The sequence below is a fragment of the Clavelina lepadiformis genome, chromosome 7, assembly GCF_947623445.1.
Source record: "Clavelina lepadiformis chromosome 7, kaClaLepa1.1, whole genome shotgun sequence".
Classification (NCBI taxonomy): domain Eukaryota; kingdom Metazoa; phylum Chordata; class Ascidiacea; order Aplousobranchia; family Clavelinidae; genus Clavelina; species Clavelina lepadiformis.
This window is the reverse complement of record NC_135246.1, coordinates 16,590,306-16,606,234: the sequence shown is the minus strand read 5'-3', so window position 1 is coordinate 16,606,234 and position 15,929 is coordinate 16,590,306. Positions and strand designations below refer to the sequence as shown.

Genomic DNA, 15,929 nt, shown 5'->3' with positions numbered 1-15,929 from the left:
ACAGAATGTATTCAGTTATGGCAACCTAGGCGTACAAAGTTGTAAAAGTGCCCTCTTTACGTTGTTGAAGTTATGCCTAACCGGCCTACTTGAAGCATAACAACGCCCGTGCGTGAAAATATTCCAAGTACTTGACTCGACCTGTTATGTTCTTACAAATGATTTTACGAGGTGCAGCTTATTTTTAACTATACGCACCATATACATCAGCACGTCACCAGGAGGGGTTGTTGAAGTTGAACAACAGGTGTTTCATGTTAAAATCTCAATCAGCCCGTCTGCATACAAACGTATACCGAGCAATGAGATTATATCGGTCGGTATGTACTAAATATATACTTGTCTCTTAAAAATGAAATTGCGGTTTTCTTGGGATTGATCTTTCATTTACATCAAAGACATCTAAGTATCAAACAACATTTCATAATTGTCGAAAAAGCAAAGTAAACAAAGATAAAGGAAATGATTTAAGTGGCAGGACATTTTAAAAAAAGCAGCAATCTTCATCACACGATATTCCTAATGATTTGTATCAAGTATAAACAGTAGGAACAAAAGGCTTTACAATCAGAAAGAGTGCATTTTCAGGTTATCCGTGCCACTGTACAATTCGGATAGACGATGTTTTTGCATCAGTTTAAGAGCTTTTGGATTTTTTTGAAACAGGATGCGCAGGTGTAAGCACAATGGCAACTTGTCCACAAACTGACTGCCTTCGTGCAAACAAAAGCCGATGCCTGGCAGTTGAAATGCTACACCGAAATAATGAGAAAATCGGCAATCCCCAAGCACGAAAAACACGCGACATTCCGCGATTATTTGGCCGGCACACCCTTGGCCAATACTGAAAAAAAGGTCAGATACGATGGTAATGTTACTGCTGTCAATGAAAGAGTCCAATGTGTTCATCACACCAATGGATGGATAAGTAACGGTCCACACATTGACAAGTAAATAGAGGCTAATCTGCAATCAAATAGACTTTGCCAGCTAATGGGAAATGAAAACCTAATCGCGTTCGACCAACTAAACGTTATCAGCGTAACAAGACATTGCTCCAAAGAAACTACCGTAAAACCTCTATTTCACCGCCATAGCGCTCTATTTTTCTACCCTTCTTTAAAAGTGGCGTTCTATTAGAGGTGGCGTTCAAATAGGGGTGGCGCTCAAATAGAGGTTTTACGGTATATGCGCGTGGTTCACAATAGTAACTAATTAGTGCTTGTATTGAACGAGTTGCTTAACGAACGACAAAAGAACATGCTCAATTTTTACTGTGCAAGGCAGTTGAACTCTGGCGTTGTTTTTTCTATCTCGTCAATTATTCATAAACGCCCGAAATGTAAAGGCCATGCCAACAAGGTTTACAGAAGACGCAAAACGTATTTGATGAAATGCTTGACTTGTTTGGTGGAAAAAACGCAACATACTTACAAAAAGTGAGAGTCGGTTTGCTTTGATTTGGGTCAATTGAAGGGCAGAAATATATCCCCTGACTACGAGCCCCCTTTGGCCACACAGGCAGATTACTCCCGTTACACGGGTAACGGGTGAAAAAACGCAATTCCCATGAAAACAACTGCGGATACTAAACCTTGTCCCAATAAGCTGACGGGTTAATAACGAAGCAGAAACTCCTTTCAAGTCAAGAAGTGGCACCGGTAATAGGGTTAGAATTAATCGTCCGTAGGTCAACACTTTGATCACTAATTTTTGTTATATTGCTTAGAGTAACTTCAACTGATACTGAAGGTAGTTGGATGGTGCTATTTTCTGCAGCGGATTTGGGTTCAAAATTGACAGTTAACTTAGGTCCATTTAGGCCGATGTGAGTCACTCCGATAAAGATCTCATAACGCTGTGTGACCAGCAAAGTATTCACCTGCTGCAAATTGAAAAGTTACTATCGAATAGCCCGGGGCAAGTGAAGGTAAAAAAATATTTTGTCATTACGTTTCAATTTGTTTGAAATTTGTTTCAATTAAACTTAACATTGTCGGTAAATTTCTTCCACGTCAATTTCGCCATTCGTCAAATAGCCGAGGTGGCTCAAAACGATTTAAGTTTTTGATACTCGAACCGGTCATTACAGAATGTCATCTTGCGACAAATGACTTAAAAGTTGCAGATTGACAAGTTTTGCAAATCTCGGAAAATATGAGTCAGTCAAATCGAGACGTACACAAACCAGATAATATCAACATCGTTTCGACCAGCAAAAAGCGAACTTTTACCTGATTGAATAATCAGCGGGCAAAAATAACATTGCTGGTTAAAAAAATGAAGAAAAGATCATTCAATATTCAAACTTATTCTTCCTTGACCCGAATAGTTTGATATGAATGGCAAACACCCAAAACCAAGCAAAAAAACAAACAAGTCAAGAACAACGTCATTAATTAGATCGGACCAACCGCAAAAATGATCACGTCAAAGTCCGTTCAAACATTTTAAACTTTTTACAGATTAGTATATACACGGTTTAATAGGTAATTTACTAATAGGAGTCATAGCACTTTTCGAAGAGGCCAAGTGCCCTTCAGCGCTCGGTTTCCTCTGCGAGATGTGAAAAACTGTAGGCGGTTAGTCTACGGGAAGAAGTTCGCATCAGTGCAAGGTAGCCTTGTTCAAAATGACATTAAACCGCCGACTCAAAAAGATGATGGCGTCAAGAAATCAAATTACATCACTTAGTTGATGCACCGCATTATAAGACGGGACCGAAACCGACACTGATGTTACGTCTCATCAGCGGGTACAATAACTGTTTGATTAAATTTTGTAACCCCCTGCTCGCCTAGTTGATCATTTAGCGTTTTAATCAACGCAACAGGGGGTGGATTGTGTACTGCCGTTTTGTCTGCATATTAACTTTCATGGATCGAGCGGATATTTAGGTTAAATTTAAAAGGGTACACCTTCTATTTACATCCGTGTGTCCATGGCAATCCAACGGTTTATATCATTGTAATTCCAAATGGATCATTGATGTAAATATAAACGCGAGAATTTAATAAACAAACACACGACGGTTCCGGGCCTCTAGGCACGGCATGGATTATATGCCAACGCCACCGTCAAGTTTCGTTGATCCCAAAGGACCCCTCCCAGAGCGATAATGGAACTTCGTACCTTTGATGGACGTGCATCGTTAGATGGGGCGTTTATTAACGAAATTATAGCAGCTCCAATTATAGCATACATTGTCGCCCGACTTACATCAAAGATTTGGAGAGTTGCGTCATGGATCGGTATTGCGTCACATTCCCATTTATTTCACCCGAGGAATCTCTATTGGTGAGTCAGTCTACAAGGAAGATTAGTTCGGGCACATTACTGATTGAAATATTCCATACTTTTTGGTTGGTCGTCGTCAAAGGTTCGAACAGAAATGACAAACAGTAAGACGCTTGTGACCGAAAATGGACTTGTCTGTTTTATTTTTATTTGAAGTTGTAACAAGCGAGAGCTTGAAGAAACATTTACTAAACAGACAACTTCAATTCATTACAAGAAGATGCGTTTGATACTATTCTTCTAAAGTGTTCATTGCCCAATCTAAAGTCTACATGCAATTATACACACATTACAACCTTTTGTTTATGGCCTCTACCTTTGACGTCATTAGCAAAGCTCTTGTAAATGAAAAACGTGGTCCTGCTAATTAACTCATTAACAAGATGACAATAAAACAGCCCGCAAATCAATTAGCACCAACATCAGCAGGCAAACTAAGAACAAACAGAAGTTTGTTGGCAAGTTTCGTTTAAAAACGCACAATTGTGATGACAAATGTAGGAATGTGACATCACGTAAGGTTGACGTACACAGTGTTGACACAATGGATTCTTGCGTGGAGGCGGGTTTTTGAAAAAGGTAGTTTAAATACACACTTTTATCACGGTACGATGTTGCAATCACAACTACACAAGCCAACGTGGTCAGTTTTTAAGTGAACGATCGCTATATCTGTTCGGTTATTGTCCAATGCCCGTATTTTTACATAACTGCTTTGTTCGGTCACGTTCCCGGGTTGAAACATGTCATTCAAAAAACGGCCCTTTCAGATTGACAAATTATGGTAAACATATCGTCATCTTCTTTACAACACACTCCAACATGAGTAACTGTGGCCGTGCCAACAGCTACCTAATATTTTCTGCAAAGTCGAAACTTGAAACCATGGCGTGTTATAAAATTGACAGTGCTGCTGTCTTCGCTCGCTATCAAATACACACCACATGCGGCATATGCGCCTTTGATAGTGGCCATCACCAACACCGCTTCTTTTGAACTAGCGGTAAGATAAAACAGCAGCTAAACGACCGGTAGCTGTGGGCCAAGTTTTATAGAGTTTACATTCGTTTAAGCTCTTGCAATATCCGGCATAAAAACACTCCTCCGTGCTCAGAAATATGACCTCGTTACTGGAAATAGATGACGTCATGTGTTATACATAATTGCTTAACCCCATTGTTGTACAAATAAACGTTGAACAAACGAGATAGATGATGGCCGTTAACGGAAATGGACTCACGCATTACAGTTGTTCGCATCTTCAACAAAAAAACGCCGGGTACAACAAAGAAAACCCCAAGAAAGTTAGTGGGAGAAAGACGCAATTTGGTGGATAAAACGAAAAGTTTAGCAGGGTTCCTGTTAATTTACCCATAAAAGTTGACGTTGATCTGGGAGTGGCTGGAGCCTTATCTAACAATAAAGCTTTTGTTGAATGAGAGCAACAAACAACACCGACCTGGAAACTGCTCGGAAATGAAGGATCTTTTCTCGGACTCTGACAATTTGACAACTTGAACAAGCAATTTACAACGATGTGCGGTACAGTTGTAGAAGCTCTCATCGTACGGCGTTCAACACTCACATCAGCTACCATGTCAACATGAATCATCGTCCCAAAACACCGTTCACTTACGAATGGGGCCGAAATTTGACCACTTCAAGTTAGTTCCACACATTATTTATCATAACCCACCATTCGGAAGTAGGCTGATAATTCTTGACATACCTCGATGCGTTAGTTTAAAAACATTAGTTTTTTTGCTTAACAATACAACACATCGTTCACAAAATGACAGGCAAATTACAGGTGGAACAACAATATGTCCGTTACATTAAGTTTAACGCAACGACGAACGGCGCACAAAAAGCTTACGGGACGTTTAATTAATCACCCAAGGACAGAAAATGATCGACGGACAGTAATTCTCCGACAGACACTTCACTCAGCAGCATGGAGAGCCTTTAACTATCACTTTGAGTCAGGTTGTTTTACTTAACGCTAAGCCAGTGACGAAAAACGGGGAAACATGAACAAAGCGTGCCACGCATGAACAGAATGTCAAATCTCCAGATGTACAACGTTTTCGTGAAAGCAATGACACGGTTTCTGAGCCCGTGTAACCGAGTCATCCCATAGACTCGTAGATTTACCGACTATTTATATTGTGGAGAAGTGTCCTAAAACTTCAAAGGAGTGTCTTAAAAGCTATGACAAAATATGGGTTAATCCAACGGGATGCTTTTTTACCCAATGCTTTGATACAAAAACGCTAAAACGGTGAATTTTTATCGTTGTCATGCGTTGCAAGTGACTCTGTTTAGAGTGTTTGGGTTTCAAGTTTACCCGCCATCCAACGAAGCGGGAATTTACCCAAGCCGGGTCGTTGGCATTGGGTTCCGCAAAGAACGATTGTTTTTATGCCCCAAGATACGTTCTCTGGTCACTTTTTCAAATAAAAAAAAAATTTTAAAGCGCGATTACGTTTGGAATTTAAACTTTGCAGTCAATAACTTATCCAGATCTCTACCTTTGGGCTATGGCTATGCTTTGACTTGAGTAAATACTGTAGTACGGGATATTTAATAACCAAACAATGTTCAAAGCGAATGGTGTATATGCAGGAGGTAAAATAAAATAGTTAAATCGATCAGCGGCGGCTTTTACAGGTCGGGATAACTCTTGCAATAAAACGTATCACAACGGAAATATCAGTGATGTGGGGCACCACAAAAATGATCCCCACTACTTCGGTGTGCGAAATAAGATTACGTCACCGTACAACGCCCGGAAGGCGTGTGACGTTTATTATTTCTCCGTAATATAAGTTTGAAGCCGTAACCAAAATACATCGCACAAAGAAATTTGGTTAATATCGAGTTAATAGGCCCAACACACATGTTCGTGAAGAGCTATCTTTTGCTTAAGCTTATTGTCCAGGTGACAATTGGTCGCGTGTGACTCGATAAATGTGCGTGCGAGCAGTATTACGAGGTGGTAGTTTTTTAGGCCTAGTTACAGGCCCGCCCGCCGCATTCTCTCGTTGTAGTTTACGTTTCGCCAAATGTTTTCCAAAATGTTCTTCTTTGCACAACTGGGATATAATGCCGTCCATGAACAGACAGATCACCATGCAAGACATGGTTCAGATGAGCTGAAAGCAACTGGTCATCGAACGAGAACACAAATCAAATATTCCATAGAAAATACTGCACACCGGGAGGTCAATACTAATCATTTTAAACGTCAGTCATGACGTCTGCTTGTGCCCAGACACAGGAAAAATTACATTTCTGTGAGTAAAGCCGCCGTCTCTGTGACGTTCATAGATCGCAAAACTGCGAAAAGATTAATTCACACGGAAGTAATGAACATGTTTTATCTAATTTATCGGGAGCAATCGTGGCCACACAGAATATAATGAAAGTGATTGAAAAGAGGTTTTTGCTTTTTCCGCCCAAAGGCCTGTATGTTTTCACAAGTGTACTATCTGCAAACCGATTACAAATGCCCAAATACAAAATGCTGGCCTTGTTTCAACGTAACCAATGAAACAATAAAGTCGTTCATTCAAAGAACGACTAACCGCGAAGTCATCCAACGTTTGACACGTAATTTAATTTTTAGTTCCAGTTACAAGACCGCCGACACATTTCCAACAGATTTTGTGGACAAAGCACAAGGGATGTTGCGTTTGGCAGTGCGGAAACATCGAAAACAACAGCAGTTCAAGAAATTTAGCTCTCCAACGCACACAAAAGCACTCAGGCTAATTAACCAGCGCCTTTATATTATTTGATGTTAATTGGCGCTATTCAACAAAATACTGTTGATAAACAAAGTCGCTGGGAAATGCTAAACGGTATTGGACACTTGGTTCTATTTAAGAAGAGGTCAGACTAAGATTGATCGGTCAAAACTTCAGGGTAGGTTCTTGCGTCAATCAAACATTTGCTGGTGCAACCCACGCAAACAAATTTAATTTTGAACAAAAGGTTGCCTGAGTGGACTTTGATACGCAAACTTTGTACCTATTATATGTGCGTTCCCTACAAGTTTCAAGGTGTACTACATGGCATTGCAAAAGAAAATGCAGCAAATAAAGAAATTGTCCAACAGAGTGCACCAACAACAAAATGTTCTACAAAGAAACACAGCTCCTCGAATATATCTACCAGCGCGTAAATTCGAAACAATGCACATCGCTACTTTCCATTGTCTTGGCTTTTAATTCTTACCTACAATGCTAATGTACTATAGCATATAAAAAGCTGTCTTTGTGTTAATGATTTCTATGACAAAGTTTCGCAAGTTTTCTACTTTACGCGCGGCACACAACACGTACAATGCAAAATTACACAACCACAAGTGTTTATTTTTTATACCAAATAAAACAAAACGTCTTACTTTTCGTCTCACACCTTCGTCCACACATTCCCCTAAAAAAAGAAAAATACTATTAACCAACATACTTTCAATATTTCATAGTACTTAGTTTGGTTTTGATATAATGTTGAGAGTAGTTTTAAGAATTTTTTTAAAGCAATTAAATAAATAAAAAAATTAAATTTGTGTCAATAAGATTGAACATTATATCAATGTTTGCAAAGTCATGCGGCAAAGCTGTCATTCCAGATGTCAAAGATATGATTTAGCGCTGTATACACCTCGGAAAGCGAACCGAGTTTAATTGTTACTGCAGCGCAATGAGTGGAACACAAAAGAACCCAAATTTAACGTTTTCAATGTAAAAATTGCAGACAACGGGCTTCCTGTCTCGGACAGTTTTCTGCTGCGTTACAATTGTTTTATCAATGAAAATCGCCAGGCCGCGACTTAGAACCCCGAGGCAACGCAATCGTATAACAGGGCATTAATGTACAGAGGGGAGAAGATATTTAAGTACACAACCGATATCCAGAACGTAATTAACACCTATCCACTTAACAATTAAGATAACACTATAGAGTAGTGTATAATGCCTGCAGAGACCGTAATCAGATCCTTGTAGAGGCGGCAACTTGACACAGATGTTCTAAAATGGGATCAACTTATTTGCACCCGGCGGTAATTTGATGGCTTTGACTTCATCAGAAATTTGTGGTATTTCTTTCACATAGTATCGTGTTAAAAAATAGAGTATGGGAATGCAAACGTCTACTGCTAATAACTATGTTCACGTTTATCCAAGCACATTTTGGTCAAACCACAACAACAAAGCTTAATCAGATTTTCGGATTTTCTTACTACCTTATGCGTAGAAGTTTGTTTTGACTTATTTTCTGTCCCACAAAACTTTCTTTCAGAAGTCAATGAAACGCAATTGACCGAATCGATCAGAGCCAAGTACCGGTACTTAGCAAAGGGTGATAGAGACGGTTTCAATGGGGTTTACGGGGTTCAAGTTTCATTGTTTATTGCGTAATATTTGTAGGTCAAACATAAAAATGGCGTTTAGTTACAACCTCGCTGGTTTCCATGTTGAAAATGCTGATTGTCTATGTTGTTTTAATGACAGATTGGCAAAACAAACTGCAGCAGACAGTGCAGCATAATGAACAAAACGTACAATTGTAATCGAAAAGGTTTGGTTAACTCTTGGGAGAAAATAGCTCACTGTTCTATAATATACCTTCCAGCCACAAGTTGTACACAAAGCGTTGTACTCTGAGGTTTAAAGAAAATGGGATTAAGTGTTCATAAAATAGGTGTTATGGCATCGACCTCCAGGTTTTTCACGTCCGACTCATATACGTGATTACATACATAGGCCTATACACTAAACACATGGTGCAGTGAGAAGACTGCGCCATATATATAGCTTCAGCGCCTCCACGGCAATCAAGTTCATAAATAGCGAGGCACTGAAGCATGCAGTCTAAGTCTAAACCACATCAAAGGCAAGAACATGCAATGGTTTGTCATGGATTTCAGCAACTTACCGTAAACTTTGCTCACCAAAAGCAAACCAAATAAAGCCGCTAAAATTGCCCGATCCATGCGATGTATAAACCAAACAATCTTCAGTCACAAACTTTGTTGTAGTTCAAAAAAATTCTTCAGATCAGTAAGTTTGTGAGATGTGTAATTCTTGTAATAACGCTTACCATGATTCACACCTAAACTAATCTTCAAGTCAGACAATCAAGTCGAATGACTGACAATGGATTGACTAGCTACGATAAAATAACAGGATTAAGCCTGAGGTATATCACGTTAGTGTACAACTGAAACATTATACTCAACCACAAACCTTTAACATCGTTCAACGACAATTAATTATTGACATACAGTTACTTAATGCTTCGAAGGAAATCGACTATAGTTAATTTAGTTTCAGCCGCTCTCGATCAATTGTGTTCACTAAAACTTAACTGCATATGCTTTCATAATTTAGCATATGCGGGATACCAGCTGACCTTTGCGCCACGCTTGACTGACATGATTGTATAGACGTACACAACTACATCGTATATTTTTAGTTGCTAAAAGTCTTAGCTCTCAACCTGACAATACAACACAAAGCTGACATTTAATTTGAACAACCAATACCAGCAAACTATATCCGACCGAACCTTCACTGTAACTTGCCTTTTACATCACAACCTTTAGTGACAGGCTGGATTGGGCTTGACTGCTCATACCGAACCGTATAAAGTACACGCAGCTCTTTACACTACCCGCGCCTCATACAACTAACACTTCTGCCGTGTGTGCGAAGATTTCCAGTTTTGTCTTTTCATGCTCTAACAAAATCAATGTTTTGTCATGTTTGGTCTGCAAACAATGCTCTCTAGCGCTAGTTAGAGGATTTTGTCGAACCTGGTGCAAAACGACATGTAAAAGGTTGAGATTGACTCGGGAAGCACTGGTTTATTGCACTATTCCAGTGGTGGGATTGAAATGTTTTAACATCCGGTTCTCTCACTAGCACCATGCCAATTGATCCGGGGCCGGTATAACATAGGCCTATACATACGCTTGTTAACAACCGGTTCGCGGAGGTCATTAAAATTCCAAGAACCGGCTAAATCCCTCCACTGCACTTTTCGCTTTAAAATTTATTGGTTTATGAAATTAATGAAAAACATTTTTAAATTGTAAAGTAAGATGACCGATAGTTGACAAACAATTCTACCTGTCGATGATTTCTGAATTTTTTGATTCTAAAAAAACAAGAATCTCATCATTGCAAGTAGGCCTAACCTATATATAGGCTATGGTGTAGGTCTAAGCTAAGACACCTGACAGGTGTTTCTGGGGGCTGCTTCTTTCCCCACAAATCTTGCTCGACGGTTTTTTCAAACTTAAGCACGAGCCCGACGGGAACTGAAAAGCCCGGCCCAACTTACAATACAACTTTGACTAAGTCAACTTAAGTTTTTTGCCAACAGCAAAATAAAAACAAAAAACAAGCCGTTCAGCTAAAACTGCCACGATACCCCCTTCTTCTGGTCCCACGGCAATCGTTAGAAGACGTTGAAAACCTTGGCATCAGTGCGGTCCGTTGGACAGAAATTGAATAGGCCTACGGGTTGGGAAGAAAGCTCTTCTATGGACTTCATAAGTTTTTCCTGATTCTTGTACAAATCCTACACTACTGGACTTTTGCCGCCTCGGATATTCTTGCTAGACTGTAAGGATAAGTGGCATCAGACGATTCAGCTCAATACTCTGTGAATGGGGAGTGGCAAAATCTGTTGCTTGAGAGTGTGACGCGGAAGAACAAACTGCAGACTACGTCATATTTGACTATACCTTCAACATAGGTGGGCAGTACCGAATTACTGTACCGCGGTACTTTTTTAGTACCGGTACCGTCTTTACTTTTGAAAAAAAGTATGGAATCTCTGTACTGACTTACTTTTTTCAAGAAATTTCAGTCGGTCCCGGGACTCGGTACTTTTCACGTGATAGTTTCAAAATTTTAACAAGTGTGTTTTCAAAAATACATGCTAATTAATTCTTAATGCTAATTTTGGGATCTGTTGCTCTTTTTTAATCTAAAATAATCAAGTAAAATTGTAAGCGATTAACGTCACATATGTTTTGACCTAGAGTAACCTTTACATGGGGCATAATAGCGGCAAACATTACATTTGCAGCGGCATCTTTTACATAAAAAGTACCGGTACCGAGTACCGACAAAGTACCGGAGTACACTACTTTTTTAAAATAGTACCGAATATAGGACCCGCACGTTTTGGATTACACCACGAACCGGTCATGCAGTGTTTGCTCGAACATTTAGTTCGGTTGGTCGAAAAACTCAAGTTTTTACAATGAAACTTGCATTTACGTTTCGATAACGCTTGCATCTAAATGAAATTTGCATTTTAATATGCCACCAAACAATTTACCAAGTATAGGGGAGACCGGGGATAGTTGGAAAACGGAGTTAGTTGAAAAATCGCTGTTTTAGTACTCCCCGAACATCTTTGTAAATCTTTACTGCCGCTTAGTGATTTACGACGATGTTATCTATTCGCCATGTTAATTTTATTGGTCTCAGAGCAGAAGCATAAGAGTGGTACACGTTTTTCTGTTTTTTACACTTTGAACTAAAATTCGAGCTTGTTGGTAAATATAGTGTAACATAGTGCTCTAAAGAGATAAGTGAAAGTTCATTAGTCTATATTGACCATAGGTGCCATGGTACCAGAAAAGGCAGAGGCAATTAAATTACCTGGGTTAGTGGCTACATAAAAAGTAAGTTTTCTCTCCCATGTGCATACGGGGTTAGTTGGAAAATTTTGAATGGGGTTAGTTGGAATATGTAAAACCATATGTGTAAAAATTTCTTTTATTAATGCTTGATGGAATTCATATCTTTTACTTATACAGCCTCGTACAGTTAAGTTGGAACTTGTTATTTTGTAGCGGCCGTTGGTTTTCTGTTTGTTTTGTCGCTGGTTGGCGCCCTCACAATGCTCCCAGCACATGTTGATTTAAGCACTGTTAGTTTGTTTTACCGACCCATTCCGTTTTGCACCGCTTGTGCACAGGACGCAAGATTGAGTAAAGGTTAAACTCAGAACCTCGTGTTCATTTATTTTAATATATGAGCGAAGGAGACAGTGAACAGAAATGGCAACCTTCTGAAACAAGGAGTCAACAACGCAGCATCGTAACAGCAACGCAACAACGCACCCGACCTACCTTCGCCATAATTTGATACAGATCGATAAATATCTACACTTTTTAATTGAAAGTATGCGCGAGTATAAACGCAAAACTCAACGTGGATCTACTCCAAAGTATGTAATGGAAAAGGCAGTGAAACTGGTGTTAATACGAACGCTGTCAGCAGAAATTTGTCTTCCCTGTTGACTTGTCGGGCTACAATCCACAATAGATTGATTGACATTCAAAGAACAGACACTTTTGAATACTGTATATAACAAATCGATATATTTTCCAACTAACCCCGTGTGGTTTTCCAACAAACCCCGGCTTCGGGGTTAGTTGAAACACGTGACTGATGTCTGAAAAATTAAAGTTTGTGCGTAAACCTGTAATAATTTCTGGTCAATCTTTTGTAATAAGTTGTAGATCAGCGTAGTCATTATGCCAGACTAGATAAAGGTTTCGAAGATCATTCTGAATTTTGGTAGTTTAAATTTTCCTAAAATTTTTTCCAACTAACCCCGGTCTCCCCTACCAGGTTTCCAGGCTTTTTTCTATGATGCAAGAAGTAGGCTATGACGGTTTGACTTAAAACTATACCATATTTATTGATATTTAGGCCATATTTTGGAAACTCAACTCACCAGCGTCAGTTTACAAATCTGCCACTAAATAAATCAAAAATTGGCTGCAATCAAAGTGGATTTATATGCGCAGTTAAAAGATACAGCTGCCATGAAACAACTGATGCGTAACATGCAAGTTTTACGTAGTAAATAACATTTTTGACCTTTTTAACGACGTTACTTTTATTGCTCAGTAATAAAATTGCCACTTTTATAAAGCATAGGCCTATATAGCACTTGAACATTGGCCGCTACGCCACTTTTGCAAAGCTCAGCCAGCAGCATAGCAGCCGGTCAATTACTAAGCAGTTATATACTTTAATTCTTCATAAATAGTCTACTAAACACGGTAACAATTTTGAATTTGGGGGTCCGCGAAAATGGAATTAATGCAGCAAGTGGTCCGCAAGTGGAAAGGTTATAGGAATCACTGATATATGACTTGACACGGTCAATGATCTTCGCATGACGAAGGCTTTGTTTACTTAGACAAGTGACGTTGACAAAATTTACACCGTAAAACAGGAACCATAACGTGTTGTAGTGTTGGTTGCCTGTGATACTAGCCGTCTAGCCTAGTGATAGCAAGCCACTAGGCTAGACAGCGTTTTTCTAATTGTTTTGTATTTTGTAGGCTCATGTCTGCTGTTGGTGTAATTTGGTTAGGTGTTATCTTATACAGTTTTTTCAGACTATAGCGTTAAATGTATAAACGTCATTTTTTAGTCAGCTGACTCCAAAATAGATTAGGGGCGGGCTAAATACTGGTAATCAGTAGTTCAGCACAAAGATTTTGTTGCAGCAGCATACATCAGTTATATATCAGAGTACCAGTAACATACAGACATATCTATACCGTCGCTGATGTTCGTTCATCATTTCTTCTATATTCATACCACCATAACCTTCTAAATGTCCTGACATATGTTTACCCAGCAGTAGGTTGTGTCAAGCTGAAATAAGGGAAGTTACTTTCTACAACATTCTGCATTCTTAGGTTAAGCTCTTGGCATCTGCAACCATGATAGGTCCACTGCCTTCCAAATAAAACTTTGAATTAATTTGTAGGACCACTCTCTACTGTACTATATCCGCATTTTGTCGTACTATATGTAGTCCCATAGCTCAAATTAGTGTAAACTGTTTTATAGTTGTTTTTTATTATCCATTTATATTCAGCTCATTTGCAGAGAAAAAGTCGTATGACTGAGATATATATACAAACAGTTGCTAGTACAATATGTATCATGTTATATGTACGGTATAAACAAAGTATCTACAATTATTCGTTATATAATTTATGAAATTACCCCTAAATGAACACAAACATAAAATTTTACTGTAGGTTTGGCAGAATATATTTCATAGGTGCAAGTGTTTGTCATCACTATTGAGTTATCACCTAGAAAAAGTATACTTGTTTACACTGGCAAAGTGAAAGTCTCAAGAAAACATGAATGCCTTTCGCTTCACTGCTGATATGCTCCATTTGACTGCTATGTTATTGCTTCTGGCAAAGTTATGGCAAAGCAAATCTTCTGCTGGCTTGTCTGCCTTGAGCCAAGTGCTTTTTGCGTTGGTGTATACGACACGATATTTGGATTTATTTTTAAATTTCTTTTCAATCTATAACACTGCAATGAAGATAACTTACATCAGTATAACTTACACTACAGTTTTGTCAATTTACCTGAAGTTTAAAGAAACATATGATCGTAAAACAGATCCTCATTTACTTGCTTTGGGACTTGTTATTTTGTCGACTGTACTTGCTTTAGTGTTTAACCATGAATTTCAAACATTAGAAATCTTTTGGACATTCAGTATTTATTTAGAAAGCGTCGCAATATTACCACAACTGTATGTGATTTCTAAAACAGGAAGACCTGAAGCTGTTACAGTACAATATCTAACATTCTTGGGCATGTATCGTGCTTTGTATATTGTCAACTGGATCTATAGGTATTATACTCAAGGCTATTTTGATATGATTGCTATTGGGGCAGGATGTGTGCAAACATTCCTGTATATTGATTTTTTGTATCTTTATATCACAAAGGAAACAATCACAACACTTATCCAAAAGGAAGAAAAGTTAAATTTGATCACAAATATTTAATATTTCTTTGTTTGTGAATATGTAATTGTTGCACTCCATTGTCAGTTGCCAAGTATTTAAACAATCATGTTTCCATTTTATATTGAAATATGTTCAGTCCTTTTAAAGGATACTATGCATCTCTCTACGTGAAAGTTTTCCAGGAATGCTGCGCTGCATTGAAGAAGAGGTACCCTCAGGAAGATTTGACGTCAGCTTCAGCGGTTGAAGATGCGTTACTTCAATCAAGCAAACCTATTTCTAGTTGCATTGCAGAGCTGTATGGCAACGATTTGGACACAAATCGTCTTGATCTTGAATTGCAACAGCTTAGAATAGTTGCTGAGGCAAAGTTATTTGAGCTAGTTTCTGTGAATGACTTTTGTGAGTTTTTTAAGACCGATGCATGCTATAAAAATTTATTTCCAAATGTTCTGACCTTGCTCCGCATTTATTTGTCATTGCCATGTACCGCCTGTGAAGCAGAACGATCTTTCAGTACTTCACGTCGTCTGAAAACTTATTTGCGTACGACCATGTCTCAGAAACGGCTTAATCACGTTTGCATTTTAAACATGTTAAAGGAAAGAGCAGACAAACTTGACTTAAATTCTATAATCAATGAATGGATTGATCGCAGTCCCTTTCGCCAGAATACTTTTTCCAAGTGATATTATTTTAACTTCCCAGTGTGTTTTATTATGTACCTTTCGTTACTCTTGTTTTGAAGGTTATGTCTGTGTGTATGTTTCAAATAAATACAGTTCGAGTGAAAAGGTTA

The 15,929-nt window shown here is 38.6% G+C and overlaps 1 protein-coding gene and 1 pseudogene across 2 annotated transcripts in view; one reads left to right on the top strand and one right to left on the bottom strand.

The window, feature by feature from the left end:
* LOC143464568 (extracellular matrix organizing protein FRAS1-like) overlaps nucleotides 1–9,470 on the bottom strand; it is a 51,956-nt gene extending 42,486 nt beyond the window's left edge. For both annotated transcript variants that reach the window (XM_076962420.1, XM_076962421.1), the window contains exons 1-2: nucleotides 9,241–9,470; nucleotides 7,706–7,737 (exon numbers count right to left, since the gene is read on the bottom strand). In XM_076962420.1, the coding sequence (XP_076818535.1) occupies nucleotides 7,706–7,737; nucleotides 9,241–9,298 (90 nt within the window). In that variant the 5' untranslated portion in view covers nucleotides 9,299–9,470. The remainder of the gene's footprint in view (nucleotides 1–7,705; nucleotides 7,738–9,240) is intronic.
* A 3,928-nt stretch (nucleotides 9,471–13,398) lies between these two features.
* LOC143465669 (ER lumen protein-retaining receptor 2 pseudogene) lies at nucleotides 13,399–15,929 on the top strand (annotated as a pseudogene).